At 43.6% G+C, this 13,159-nt stretch overlaps 1 protein-coding gene across 2 annotated transcripts in view; it reads left to right on the top strand.

Annotated features, from left to right (window-relative positions):
* The window catches only part of ADAMTS2 (ADAM metallopeptidase with thrombospondin type 1 motif 2), a 2,237,498-nt gene that overhangs the window by 1,902,610 nt on the left and 321,729 nt on the right, over positions 1 to 13,159 (top strand). For both annotated transcript variants that reach the window (XM_069652661.1, XM_069652662.1), the window contains one exon: positions 9,423 to 9,630. In XM_069652661.1, the coding sequence (XP_069508762.1) occupies positions 9,423 to 9,630 (208 nt within the window). The remainder of the gene's footprint in view (positions 1 to 9,422; positions 9,631 to 13,159) is intronic.

The following is a 13,159-nucleotide window of genomic DNA, read 5'->3' as shown; positions in this document are numbered from 1 at the left end:
TTTTTATAGAAGCCAGGGGTGGACAGGTGTTCCATAGCCATTTTAATATAGTCGGTTTTGTAAAGGATGACAATATTGCCCCCTTTGTCTGCTTCTTTTCAGTCCCATCTATCAAACTTTTTTCACAAAGGATTTTTTTAAGTGTATATATGGGGTGCCCCGGCTAGGATTATAGGTCCAACTAATTTCATCAAATCCTGGTTTGGAGCGGGATTTAAGGTAAAAGCATCATCTTGCCCTACTTGCCATACCACCCAAGGAGATGAGACCCAATTCCAAGCGCAAGTATTCCATAGAACAAGATGGTCCCATGTTCAACATCGCCCGCCAGTATAGGCCTTCAAGGACATTCAATCAAGCAAAATCCTGCATGGCCAGGGCATCAAGTCCATACAGCAATGCAGGGACAAAACATTGCTTGTAAAGCAGGAGGATTCCAGCCATGGAGAATCCTGCGTGCCCCCCAGTGAACTTGCGTGCCTGTAGTATCAGCTGCTTAGCTTTACAGATGTTCTTGTTCTTAATAAGATCATATAGTCATTGTACAAGATCATTGTACAACATTCAAATACGTTTGGGAAGATACTCCCTCCTTCACGGTCGACACACCTGGCGTTCCAATCACCACATATGAGGACAGCATTGTCTGAGGAGGATGTGCTCCACCGTAGCAATATGTTGTCGAGTTCCTCAAACAGTCCCTCTGTGATTTCTCCTCCGGGGGGTCGTAGATAGTCACCAACAAAAGGTTCATATACTGCAATCCCTTGACGGGAATAGCAATTTCAACTGCTACGAGATTACCTCCAGGAGGGCCCAGTACAATTGCTTTAGGATTATACTGGTTTCTGATTCCAAGCATGAGTCCACCCGCCGGACGACCACGGTCTCCCTTGGAAGCCGGGGTTTGAAATATAACTAGTCTTCCAGAGCAAGATGGGGCTTTGCTAATGCTCTGTTCATCACGGGGAGTGGGTCAGACCTGTTCATTGTCCGGTACGTCCCCAACCAACCAGCTTGTCAGCGTTCCCACTGACTGAGCAGACCTCCGTTTTCTACGTGCCACTCTTTTACGTTGTTTTTTGGAGAGGTTTATTTTTCCTATGGGGAGAGTGGAGTTGAGAGGTTGAGTGTCCACTGCGATGACACTTGCTTCAGTGGTGACCAAGTTCTTTTTTGATCTCATGTTTTTAATTTGTAATCTTTTAGCCATACAAATCTCTTCCCTCAAGGGAAAAGGATTAACAGGGCTCGCAGTATCCTCTGTGCCGGTCGGAAGAGTACTAACAGCGATCCCACCTCCTCGATGGCTCGCGCAGGAGTTCGTAGCGCATCACCACGAGGAGAGTGGGTATTCACCCGAGTCCCCTTCCCTTGTTTTCCCTTAGCCTTGGGGTTTAAGGGCAACTGAAGGCCCAGTCCCTTTTGGCTAGAGAGCAATTCGTTCAGGGTAACAATAGCAGAGCCCTGTTTTTTTACATCCTCATGCATCGCTCCACACAGTTTAAGCAAAATTGTTACCGCAAAGTGCAAAATACTAACACTCTGAGGTGTGGAGGAGCTATTATCCACACTATAGTCATCAGGTTCAGGGTCAAGATTAGTCTGGGTCTCATACAGCAAATTAGGGCTTGCCGATAGCCTCTAAGTGCAAGGTGGAAGTATTGGTACAAGCAGAGATCTTGGCAAGTCAGGAAAAGCTGAGCTACCAACACCCATATGTGGCGTGATGGAAGCCTGGGTGGCTCTGGGACAGTCTGTACAGGAGGGGAGCAGAGGGGCCCCAAAACTGCAGGGGCCTTCTTTGTATTAGGTCCCACACCACCATCCAGCTGATCAGTGACCAAAACCACCTCAGGATACAAATCCCTAGGTTTGTAAATTGTAACAGTGGGGACTGCGCTGTTTTGAAGTGCATAACAAAGTTGAAGGAATGAGTCGTTATCCAAATCTAGCGCAGAGAGTCGGTGGGGCGGCAGATTACGGCAGGCATGCAATATGTGCTTACCTCCAATAGGTTTACCCGACAACCTTAACAACAAGAGCAGCAGTGGCAGTGTTCTACCAGACTGTCCAACTGGGTACTATCCCAGAGTCGACGGGTCAGCTCCACTACTGCCGAACACTCTGCCAAACACTCCGCCACGCTCTGCTTGTGGCGAGTGCTTTTGAGATGCTAGTACCTCCTCCTCCAGGTAATAGAAACAAACAATGGACTCCAAGGTAGTCCAGTACAGTGCTCAGTGAGGGAAAATGGCCCACTCTCAATAGCTGCTCCAAACACTCTGCCAAACACTCCGCTTGTGGCGAGTGCTTTTGAGATGCTAGTACCTCCTCCTACAGGTAATAAAAACAAACAATGGACTCCAAGTTAGCCTACTACAGTGCTCAGTGAGGGAAAATGGTCCACTCTCAATAGCTGCTCCAAACACTCTGCCAAACACTCCACCACGCTCCGCTTGTGGCGAGTGATTTTGAGATGCTAGTGCCTCCTCCTCCAGGTAATAGAAACAAACAGTGGACTCCAAGTTAGTCCAGTAAAGTGCTAAGTGAGGGAAAATGTTCCACTCTCAATAGCTGCTCCAAACACTCTGCCAAACACTCCGCCACGATCCGCTTGTGGCAAGCGTTTTTGAGATGCTAGTACCTCCTCCTCCAGGTAATAGAAACAAACAATGGACTACAAGTTAGTCCAGTACAGTGCTCAGTGAGGGGAAATGGTCCACCCTCAATAGCTGCTCCAAACACTCTGCCAAACACTCTGCCATGCTCTCCTTGTGGCGAGTGTTTCTGAGATTCTAGTACCTCCTCCTCCAGGTAATAGAAACAAACAATGGACTCCAAGTTAGTCCAGTACAGTGCTCAGTGAGGGGAAATGGTCCACTCTTAATAGCTGCTCCAAACACTCTGCCAAACACTCTGCCACGCTCCACTTGTGGCGAGTGCTTTTGAGATGCTAGTACCTCCTCCTCCAGGTAATAGAAACAAACAATAGACTCCGAGTTAGTCCACTACAGTGCTCAGTGAGGGAAAATGGTCCACTCTCAATAGCTGCTCCAAACACTCTGCCAAACACCCACAAAATCCTAAATTGCTCTCCCTCTGCCAGGCTCGGACCAGATTCATGTATTTTTCCAAACCTTCTCGATTTCCTCAAAATCCTAGACTTTCGACTGTGTGTGGGATTTTGCTTGACCCGTCGAAGGACCACTTTGATTCACATTTATTCATTCACTTTCAAATGATCTCCCTCCGCCGGGCTCAGATCAAATGTATCTCCTTTCGTCACTCCTCAGCTGGATACCTTACAGAGACCTTTGATTGAGCACCCACGCAGTGCCGGACCATTCAGTACAAGGTATTGTAGTTTGCTTTAAAGTTCAGTCACTCATCAGCTTTTCAATTCACTTGCATCTCTTATCACACGCATTTTAACAATGTTTGTTCCAGCGCTCGCCATACAATGTTGCTGCTGGCAACCTTGGATTCAGCACAGAACGGTCTTGTATCAGTCTCCCCAACTACCTGACTGTGTTGCTTTCACTGATGCAGCTTTGTTCTTGGAGCCAAGCTCGGTACCACGGTGGCTGGTGGTTCTCCCCGCCTTGATTATTGAAGCGGGAGGGCCCTGGGTATCTCTGAAACACAATGCAGGATTCTTCAACATAGTTTCCTGGTCTTACACTTTCTCTAGAGGTCTCGGGAAAGTGATGGTTCCTGGTCAAAAAGGTCAAGGAAATTTCCCTCCTTGCAATCTCCGTTGGTTTTGTCGCCTTTCCTCTGTTACTCAGCTGCTGTCTCGAAACTGCTGCCTCGCTCAGAGTGAGCTCTTGTGTTATGGCCTTTATCGGTGCGGAAGTGTAATAGAAGTCAGATTTGAGTGGTTGTCAATAATTGCCTGACCTCGCCAGACTATAGTATTGAGACATGTCCAGTACACGGCTCGGGTGTTAGTCTGTTTTCCCTTAGAGCGGGCTGTCAGTGGGAAAGTGTTTGTGTTGTAAAAAGGGGGGGATGTAGAATGCCTTAATATTCTACTGGGTAGGATGGGGTAAAGGTGTTACAGGGAAGGGGATACCGCGTCTCACCATCCGGTATCCCACTCCCACTGCCCGAAGACCCCTCACCCAGGTGATCCTCCCGCACTGGTCCAACCCCAAGAACTGGATCCAAAAAGTATGGCTGTGTCCTGGCCACCTGGATGACAGATCCCCGGGGACTAGTGGATGAGACTAGGTTTTTCAGGTTTATCAGACACTGAAAAAATGCTAAATGTACTTGAATATATATATATATATATATATATATATATATATGTGTGTGTATATGTATATATATATATATATATATATTTATTTATGTTTACATTTGTATATCGCGCAAACAGCCCTTGACATCGTGGCACTGTTACTTGAAGGGAGCTTAGTTACAATGAGGGTACAAGAGGGTTATACATTTACATGTTGTACATTTATACAATTTTGAGCACAGGTTATTTTTACATATTGCAGGTTAACAAATGCTGCAGTAGGCAGTTTGTAAACACACTCATCACCATCTATACATTTGGTTTACCCTGCAAACACATCCACCATGGATTAAAAAATTATAAGGGTTCAAGATTAAGCTTGTATTTGTAAAAAAGAATATTAAAGCAAGATACCCATAGCAGTCTAAAACTTCTTGTTCATTGAAAATAAACACCACCTCTCTCTCCAATACACTTGTGAGTATCTCAAACAGCATTCCAGAAAATTAAATTTAAAAGACTAGCTATTTGACGTTCCTGCATGTAAATCATTTGCAAAATGAAAATGTTTGTTTAATATTTATGTTTACTAGATTCCCTTCAGTGGTGACTTTATTGCATTAATGTGTGAAAGTGTACATTTGTCATTTTCAAAGGACAACTTAATGGGGGAAAAGTGGGTAGATGTTACTAACCCTTCACCCTTTTCATGAGTGGGTCAGCACCAGTAAAACAACTGTGCTTGGTAATGTAACCAGGGAATTACTTCATTCGCCTAATTTTCTATGTATGTTCACAGTGAGGTATCATTTTGACAAAATATTTTTTCTGTGCTTGTGCATTACACAGAGAAGGAGTCTGGGATTGTCCCCATAAACACACCATGGGACCTATTTTATCAAATCTATAATTCCAGAAACACTTATTCTTCTCAGATGTTTACTAATTTCACAGGATGTACAGTCAATTTATATGCCCCCTCAGTACTTTCACAAATAAAATGGGCTGGGATTGAATCTATTCCCCTTAGAGTATACTTCCTCTCAGAATTATATGTCCACTCAACATTATACTTGCATACACATGTCTTTTGGATGTCTTAGACAGGTGGACAACCTCTTAAGAACTGATTCCATTTTCCCCTCTATTAATAAGTGAGGATCAGTCAGCAAGATGGGATCATCTTTCCTCCACAGCCTGGTCTCTCTTAAAGTGCACTACTACTAATCCAAAATGGGTCCAAAGGAAAGCAATGTAGTCTGTTCTCCATTCCGATCTTGCCAATTCTCCCTTCTCTCCTTCTTCCCATCAATCAGTCAGCCAGTCAATCTGTGAATGAGCGAGTTTGAATCCCCCAAATCTATAAGTTTGTAGTTTTATAGAGTAGAAACCCCTTGCTTTAGAGGTGTGAAACCTCATGCTCCTCATATAAGATCATGTAACTGATTTGTTTCTCAATTTGCTCTCACCCATGTGAATCCAATCACGAGAATCTGATTTCGGCATTACATGTGATGTGGGTGTAACAGATGTATGCTTTTCATTCTCTGATACTTTAACACAACAATCTTAGTCCCAGATCAACATAAGAGCCTTGCTTAAGCGGACGCTATGATATATGAACAACTAATGAGCAACGTTTATGTGCAAGAATATCTACATTTGTCTAATTTGCATAATTAAACAATTTTGAAACATATTGTTTTACATTCAGCTGATAGAGCTTTTCACCCTGAACATTTTCTTTAAAAATGCTTCTGTGACATTTCCTTCAAAGCCTATAAACAAAGGTGTGATCCAATATGTAAAATTTACATAGTGCATTTTTTCTTTACATATGATGGGATGAATAACAATACAAAAAGGCATTCAAACCCCTGCCTGGTAACAGCCATATGATGTCAGCCCTTTTGAATCTCACGGCTGGGTCATATATGACTCCTGAGAATGTGGTTGGCATGGAACTCTTAGTCAGAAGGCTTTTTGAAATTAGGCTGCCCAAGGCCATTTGTTGACACAGGTCCTTATTCTTGAGTGATTAATGCCACTTTCAGTGACTTTAGCCAGACTGCAGGTCTCCGAAGGTGTGAATTGCATCTTCTTAGAAGGACCGGGCAAATGGGAAGATCTGATTACTTGCAGATCAGATCACTGCTCAGAACCTATTCTTCATTTTTATAATGCATGCGTTTTCCTCTACAAAACCTGGCCTCTGAGAACAAAAGCAACCCATTTGGTCCTTTGATCCAGGAATGTTTTACAGTCCATCTTCAAAGGCCCTGAGTTTCATTTCATTGGAGAAATCCATCTCCTTTTTTATCAGTTGGGGGAGGAATGTAATTTTGTTGTCCAGCCGTGTTGCTATCTTTATTCACCAATGTGGCATTTAAAGTCATATGCTTTCTGCACTTGCACATTGCAATTATCACTTTAAACACAGCAATATTATAGCATTTGTTGTGCAATCAAACTTCTGTCAAAAACGTATATATCACGTCTCTGCATGTTTCTTCATACATATCTAATTCTCACTTCTCTAAAGAAAAACAGTCACAATGCAGACCCCAATTTTTTTTTTTTTTACTTTTCAATGAAATGCTTTGATTTTCATCCCAGATTGGACTTTTCTACTTTTAATGCAACGTTGCTGGATACTTTCTGTTGTTAAGTGGTAAGATTTATTTCAGGCCTTTTCAGCTACTTTGCATATATACTCTTATTGTAAATGAGCTGCTAACATTGCACATTTCGTAGCACATGTCTTTTTTAAATGCTCTGCGCAGGATGTAATTTACAAGTTTGTTTTTAAATTTTGCGTTTTCCTTTGCATCCATTTTTTCAGTATAGTCTTCCCAACAGAAGTGCAGACAACTCTTGAAATCCATCCACTGGTACTCATTTAAAAGCGCTCAGAATGATTAATGGATGTTTCCTGCAACCATACTTGTCTGTTTGTGCCCTTAATTGGCAGGCCTTTCAGAGGTAAAGGCCTGAAATACATTCTGCACATCACAATAGTATGTAAATCAGTAGTTCTCATTTAAGAGAAAACAGAAGGATGATATGCAGACCCAGGGCAGCCTGATATGTTCTTGTCTACATAGCCACAGAACTTCCATGAATTCTCACTTTTGCCCGTCATAACAGTGCTTAAAGAATTAATGGCCAAGTAGATCCTATCAAGAGCCAAACCTGGGAACTGCAGGTAACAAACAGATCAATGCGGTTTAACCCAAGGTTTGTTTATTTGGACTGATTCCCACCAGGAAAAGGGGTAGGATCATTGAGAGGTTATTTGTGATGGTTCTGTTGCTAGCTAAAGAGCACATTGCTATCTACCAGAAGGTCAACACCAGCCCAATCGAGCTGGCTGGTCCAATGATATGGTAACTATGGTCCAACACAGGAGACTTGAGACTGGTAAATAATTGCATTCATCAATGCTCATTTTACTCAATAGGGACTTCCTTTTTGAATAAAATTAAACATTGCTCAGATCATTTGCCACCTTGATGTTGTCATCAGTTGATAAATGTTTTGCAAAAGAAAATGACATTGCCAATGAGGTAGCCAGTGATTATAACGATAAAATAGAACAAATGAAATATTTATGAAAAAATACCCAAAAAAGAATATATGTGGGGTGGGGTTAAAGGGTTAAAATGTGTGGGGGTGGTTCGGGTGTTGTTAGAAGCATGGGGAAATGGGGGTTTAGGGGTGTACCCAATTTAAATAAAATGTGATTTTTTTTTAGTTAATATTTTATTCGCTATTCTTTGGTTTGTTGTACTCACATAGAACCTGCCAATGATGATGGAACGTAAACGTCTAAGAAACTGTGCTTTATTAGACTGTCTTGCTCGAAGAGTAAAGGCATAGGGAGTAAAGCAGTTAATCTAGTGGATCACAAATGCACTCATATTCTAGTGTATGTTTTGTGTTTATTTTGATTTGGTTAACAATAAACCTTCCACAATATAATATGACCCAATCCAATAAAAATGAATTTTCCAAATTCCATACAAAAGCAATAGAACATTTAATTTGAGAGAACAGAGGAAGTGGAGGATGAAAATATCATCGTGGAGAGGAGAGAACAGAGAAGAAGGACCACTGAAGCTGGAAACAAGACCAGCAGACAATGGGAAGTTCACTGGAGATATAGGGATAGTTCCAATCTACCCATTGTGTGGGACAAGAGGGAGGAGGTACGCGATTGTAGTAGAACATCAAAGAGGTTAGCCAATAGATTGCACAAAGGTCAGTGCTGAGACATAGAGACAGGCTCATAGGCATAAGTGAGTATTGGTCCATCAAACAGAAAAGAGACATGGGATTGGTTAATAGGATCATGCACCTAAGACAGCGACATACTGTAGGGCCTGACAAAGTGCCAAGAGAACCTCCTGGCCTACCTCACCTGTAGGAAACACTGTGGACTGTGAAATCTTTGATTTTCAGCAGGTGTGTTTAGAACATCTAAGAAGCCCTGCCAAACCTGAGGCCACAGGAAGAGGCCCGTCTGCAACTAGGACATTGTTCTGTCAAACTGAATCGAGCTAAAGGGATTGTTAGTGGCATGGGGAGAGACCAGGAGAGATGTTTAGTGATGACCTTTCTGAAGCAAGATCTTCCATCTTGACCCTTACTTTGTGTTGACTGACCTTTGTACACTGTCCTTTATATTAAAAAAAACGTTTGAAACAGAATTATGAGTTGTGTCCTCTCTGGCGATTATGTGGATTTGTGACTCTTCTTTTTCCCTTTCACTCCTGTTGGGTGCTGGTTGTGATAATGGCAGGTTTTGCTGGTCGCACTGGTTGCAACTCGCCCACCATTATTGCCACAAGTGTTCTTGGTTGATCATCCTCTGACACAAGACCCTGTGAAGCAACTTGTTTAGCTTTACATAGAACCCACACTGCCAACTGTTAGTCATCAAGATGTGCATCATTGTGGTTCAAAATTATGTCTACACGAAATTCACCACTAGCCATACGTTTGCAGTTTTTGGAAATTTGTTTTCAGTAAAGTGATCTTGTCAGGCCTTTGGCATCACTGATATAGTATTGTGCATGAAAGAGCTCTTATTAGTGTGCGTGAAAGAGCTCTTACATGAAATCCATTTTATTCTTGACCTGTTCTTATTTGATATATTTTTTATTATCAACAGCTGGGTCGCAGGAGACTGGGAGCCCTGTAGCAAAAGTTGTGGAAAATCCGGATATCAGTTTCGAAATGTGAGATGCATCCAACTCTTGCACGACAATGCAAATCGCTCGGTGCATTCAAAATACTGCAGTGAAAATCGTCCTGAAGCCAGGAGGTCTTGCAATCGTGATCTCTGCCCTGCCCAGTGGAGAATTGGTCCTTGGTCACAGGTAAAAAAAGGGCATTCTAATAAGAAATGAAATTACCTTCACTTGTTGTTAAATTGATAATGGTATGAAATTAGGGTATGTCCCCCTAAAAAAATTCAGATTATCCTATGCAGATATAGTGTACTGCTAAATATCATGTTGACATTAATTAAAGCCTGCTTTGACTGAACAAGTCAATTTCCATGTTCCCTTTAGTCCGATGTATGTTGATGTGCTTCTGTAGTTCCTTGCATTTGGCAGCCATATCTTTGCTGAAAAGGTTTTGAGTATTTGTTGTATTGATTTCTGAAATTTACAATAGTGATGTCATTTTAAGAGATGGGTGCTAACGTTATGAGAACGTATTTAGGTCTCCTCTTTTCAATGTGAGATGAGTATTCAAAAATGGTGTCGAATTAGGGCCTCCTTTAGAGTTTAGCACTGCAGCAAAAAAAGTGGCTGATAACGGGATTACCGCCACTTTAACTGCAGCACCAAATTCAGAGCTTCAAAATGAGCTCTAGAAACTTCCTGGTTTGTGTGGAGGAAACGTTTACCACAGAAAACCATTACTCCATATGGTGATTACCATATGCGAAAAATACAGCTCCCCATACAGTCCTATTGGACTCCAAAATGGGGAATAACTGAAGGGGCCGTATGAATCTTAATTATGCAGACCCTTTCTGTTACCCCATGCATAGCACATGAGGTAATGGTATCTCTGTTTGGTATTGTTACCAGAGGTAAACCTGAAAAGCTGCATCTTCATTATGTAAGTGTGCTAGATGCAGACATGTCTACGCGTCTAAAGCAAACTCTTCAACTAGTACAGAGGAATGTTGCTGGAATGCAGCGGTGTAGCCCTTGCATTCAGAATTTAACTTCCACTCTACCTGGGGGGGTCATTACGACCCTGGCGCTAAGGGGTTGACGGCGCCGTAAAAAGCTGCGGCGCCGTTAACCCCTTAGCGGCTATTTACGAGGTCTCTTTGCGGGACCCGACCTTAACGGCTGGTCTGGACCAGCCGTTAAAGTAGGGACCCGCAAAGGGACCTTCGAGGTAATTACGGTACCGCAATTTGCGGTACCGTAGTTACCGCCTTCCCCAGTCCCATTGAGCCCTATGGGGCAAAAATGGGAATGGGGAAGGGCCAATGTTCAAAGGGGAATTACCGCCCCGCCAACCTTGGAATAGGGTGGTAATTCCCCATTGAACATTGGCGGACTCGTTACAACACCGGCAGCAACCATGGTGCTAATAGCGCCATGGGTTACCGCCAGTGTTGTAATGAGGGCCCTGATCTGTACTCGCCACAACTTATTTTCCACATTAAATATAAATTTGTCACTGCTATCTTCAGAGCCCTTCTTCAAATTGCATATATGCACAACCTAAGGGGTTGTGTGCCTCATCGTGAAGAGTGCATTTCACATGACATTGGAAAGTCACAAGTTTTCAAGTGCATCGCTACCCATTTCGAATCTCTGGCAGGGACGTCATTCTGGGGTTGCCAGGGGTTGCAAGTGCCGTGTGGCAGTATCGGCCCGTCTGAGCTGAATAAACATCTCATTCCACAGCAGAGCTGACTCACAGGACCTGGCACATGTGCAATATCAATTTGGATGTAGCGGTCATGATCATAAATATTGCCATGCACTATGCTGAACCTCAGCTTATTCTTAGAGATTACCCTGCCACCAGCATGGGATACTCATGATCATCATAGTTTGGGTACAGGGGATAGCTTAAATGTCGCCCGTTTGCTGCAGTGAATTTTCTGAAGCTGCAGAGGTTGAGTGGGTATCTTGTGACCTTTGCATCTGCTCTGCGCCACGGGTGCTGCAGATCAGGATACTGAGGCACAGGGCACAAGTACGCTATACTTTTGGTATGGAGTTGCGACAAAGGGGGATCTGGTTAGCAGATTACCCCTTTGGAGAAGGGATCACCCGCACCATTGTATGTACTAAAAATCAAAAATAGCCAGGGCTTTGCACCCGTACCAGATGGCAATTCCTCACATTTCCCCTAGAAAGAACGGTTGAGACTCACGCTTCTGAGGGTCTGGCTCATCCTACTGGCAAAAGTGCCTACTGAGGACATCTGCATTGGAGTGCTGCTCCCCCGGTTTGTGTTGGATGTCCATGTCCAATCCCTGTAGGGATATGGCCAAACGCAGTAAATTGGGGTTCTCTCCCAGCATGGCCATAAGCCACCTCAAGGGTTTGTGGTTGGTTTGGATTGTAAAATGAGACCCACAAATGTAGGATTTCAGCTTACATACCGGCCAAACTACTGCAAATGCCTCCTTTTCAATGCTGGTCCAGTTGCACTCTCGCTTGATCAAGCGTCCACTTAGGTACGCACAAGGTTGTTCAACCCCTTCAGAGTTCAGTTGTGCTAACAGTTCACCAATTCCAAATTTGCAAGCGTCTGTCTGTATGATAAACTCTTGGCTTAAATCCAGGATCTTCAGAACAGGGGCCTGGCACATGCCATCCTTTAATCCCCAGAACGATGACTGACAGGAATGGGTCCAAGTGACCTTTTTTCTGCAGCTTTATTTTAGGTTACGTCGTTCAAGGGCGGAATTGGGAAGTCCCCATTCCCGTGGTGTTCCACAGGACTCCATGGCAATGGGTTCACAAATGCGCTAGCACCATTGTTGATGGTTCCGGTGCTTCTGTAAAAACTCTGCCGTCTGGTCATAACGGCCCCCGCCCGCCAAGTCGCAGTGTGGCAGTCTGGAAAGGGTGCCGGTACGGTGTGACAGCACCCTTATTTTCGGACCGCCACACTTAGAATGAGTCCCATAGTCCACTTTGTCATGGGAAGTAATTCAGAGAATGCCCTCCTATGCTTCCCACACCAGATTTAGTGGTCTGTTAAGATGGGCCAGGAAAGTCCCAAATTACCCAGAGAACTTGGAGTTAATCCAAACCGGACTCAAAAATTAAGTAGACAAAGTGCAAGGCATATTCCAGCTCTATTATTATCCAAATAAACAGGGGCAGCATACAGGCATTCAATTCTCACCACTGTCGGCACACCCATTACAAAGAAACGATTTAAGTAGTCCAACCTCATCATAAATGACATAATCACGTGTTATCGGTTTACAAAAACCTACGGGGAATGGGTATTGGTTAGTGGAAAGAGTACCATACCCCTTAATGGAGGAATGGTAATAATCTCTGAGACCCAGGAAAGCTAGCACTTGAGGCCGGGTGGTGGGGATGTCCCAGTCAATCAATGCCTGGACTTTGGCCTGGAGAGACTGTTTCTTACGGCCACCGACTTGGTGTCCTAAGTAAGTGACTGTACCCTGCGCTATCTGGTATTTGGACACCTTGATAGTCAAGCCAGCCTTCCACAATGCATGAAGCACCTGGGTCAAGTGGGATAGAGGATCTTCCCAGGTGTTGCTGAATACTGCAACATCATCAAGGTAGGCAATGCTGAATTCTACAGCACCGTTAGGACCTAGTTTACCATCCTCTGGAAGATGGCAGGGGCATTCTTGAGCCCGAATGGCATAACAGTTAA

Source organism: Ambystoma mexicanum, chromosome 3p (assembly GCF_040938575.1).
Source record: "Ambystoma mexicanum isolate Mex_15411 chromosome 3p, UKY_AmexF1_1, whole genome shotgun sequence".
Classification (NCBI taxonomy): Eukaryota; Metazoa; Chordata; class Amphibia; order Caudata; family Ambystomatidae; genus Ambystoma; species Ambystoma mexicanum.
The sequence above is the reverse complement of the archived record's forward strand: the minus strand, read 5'-3'. Positions and strand labels throughout refer to the sequence as shown.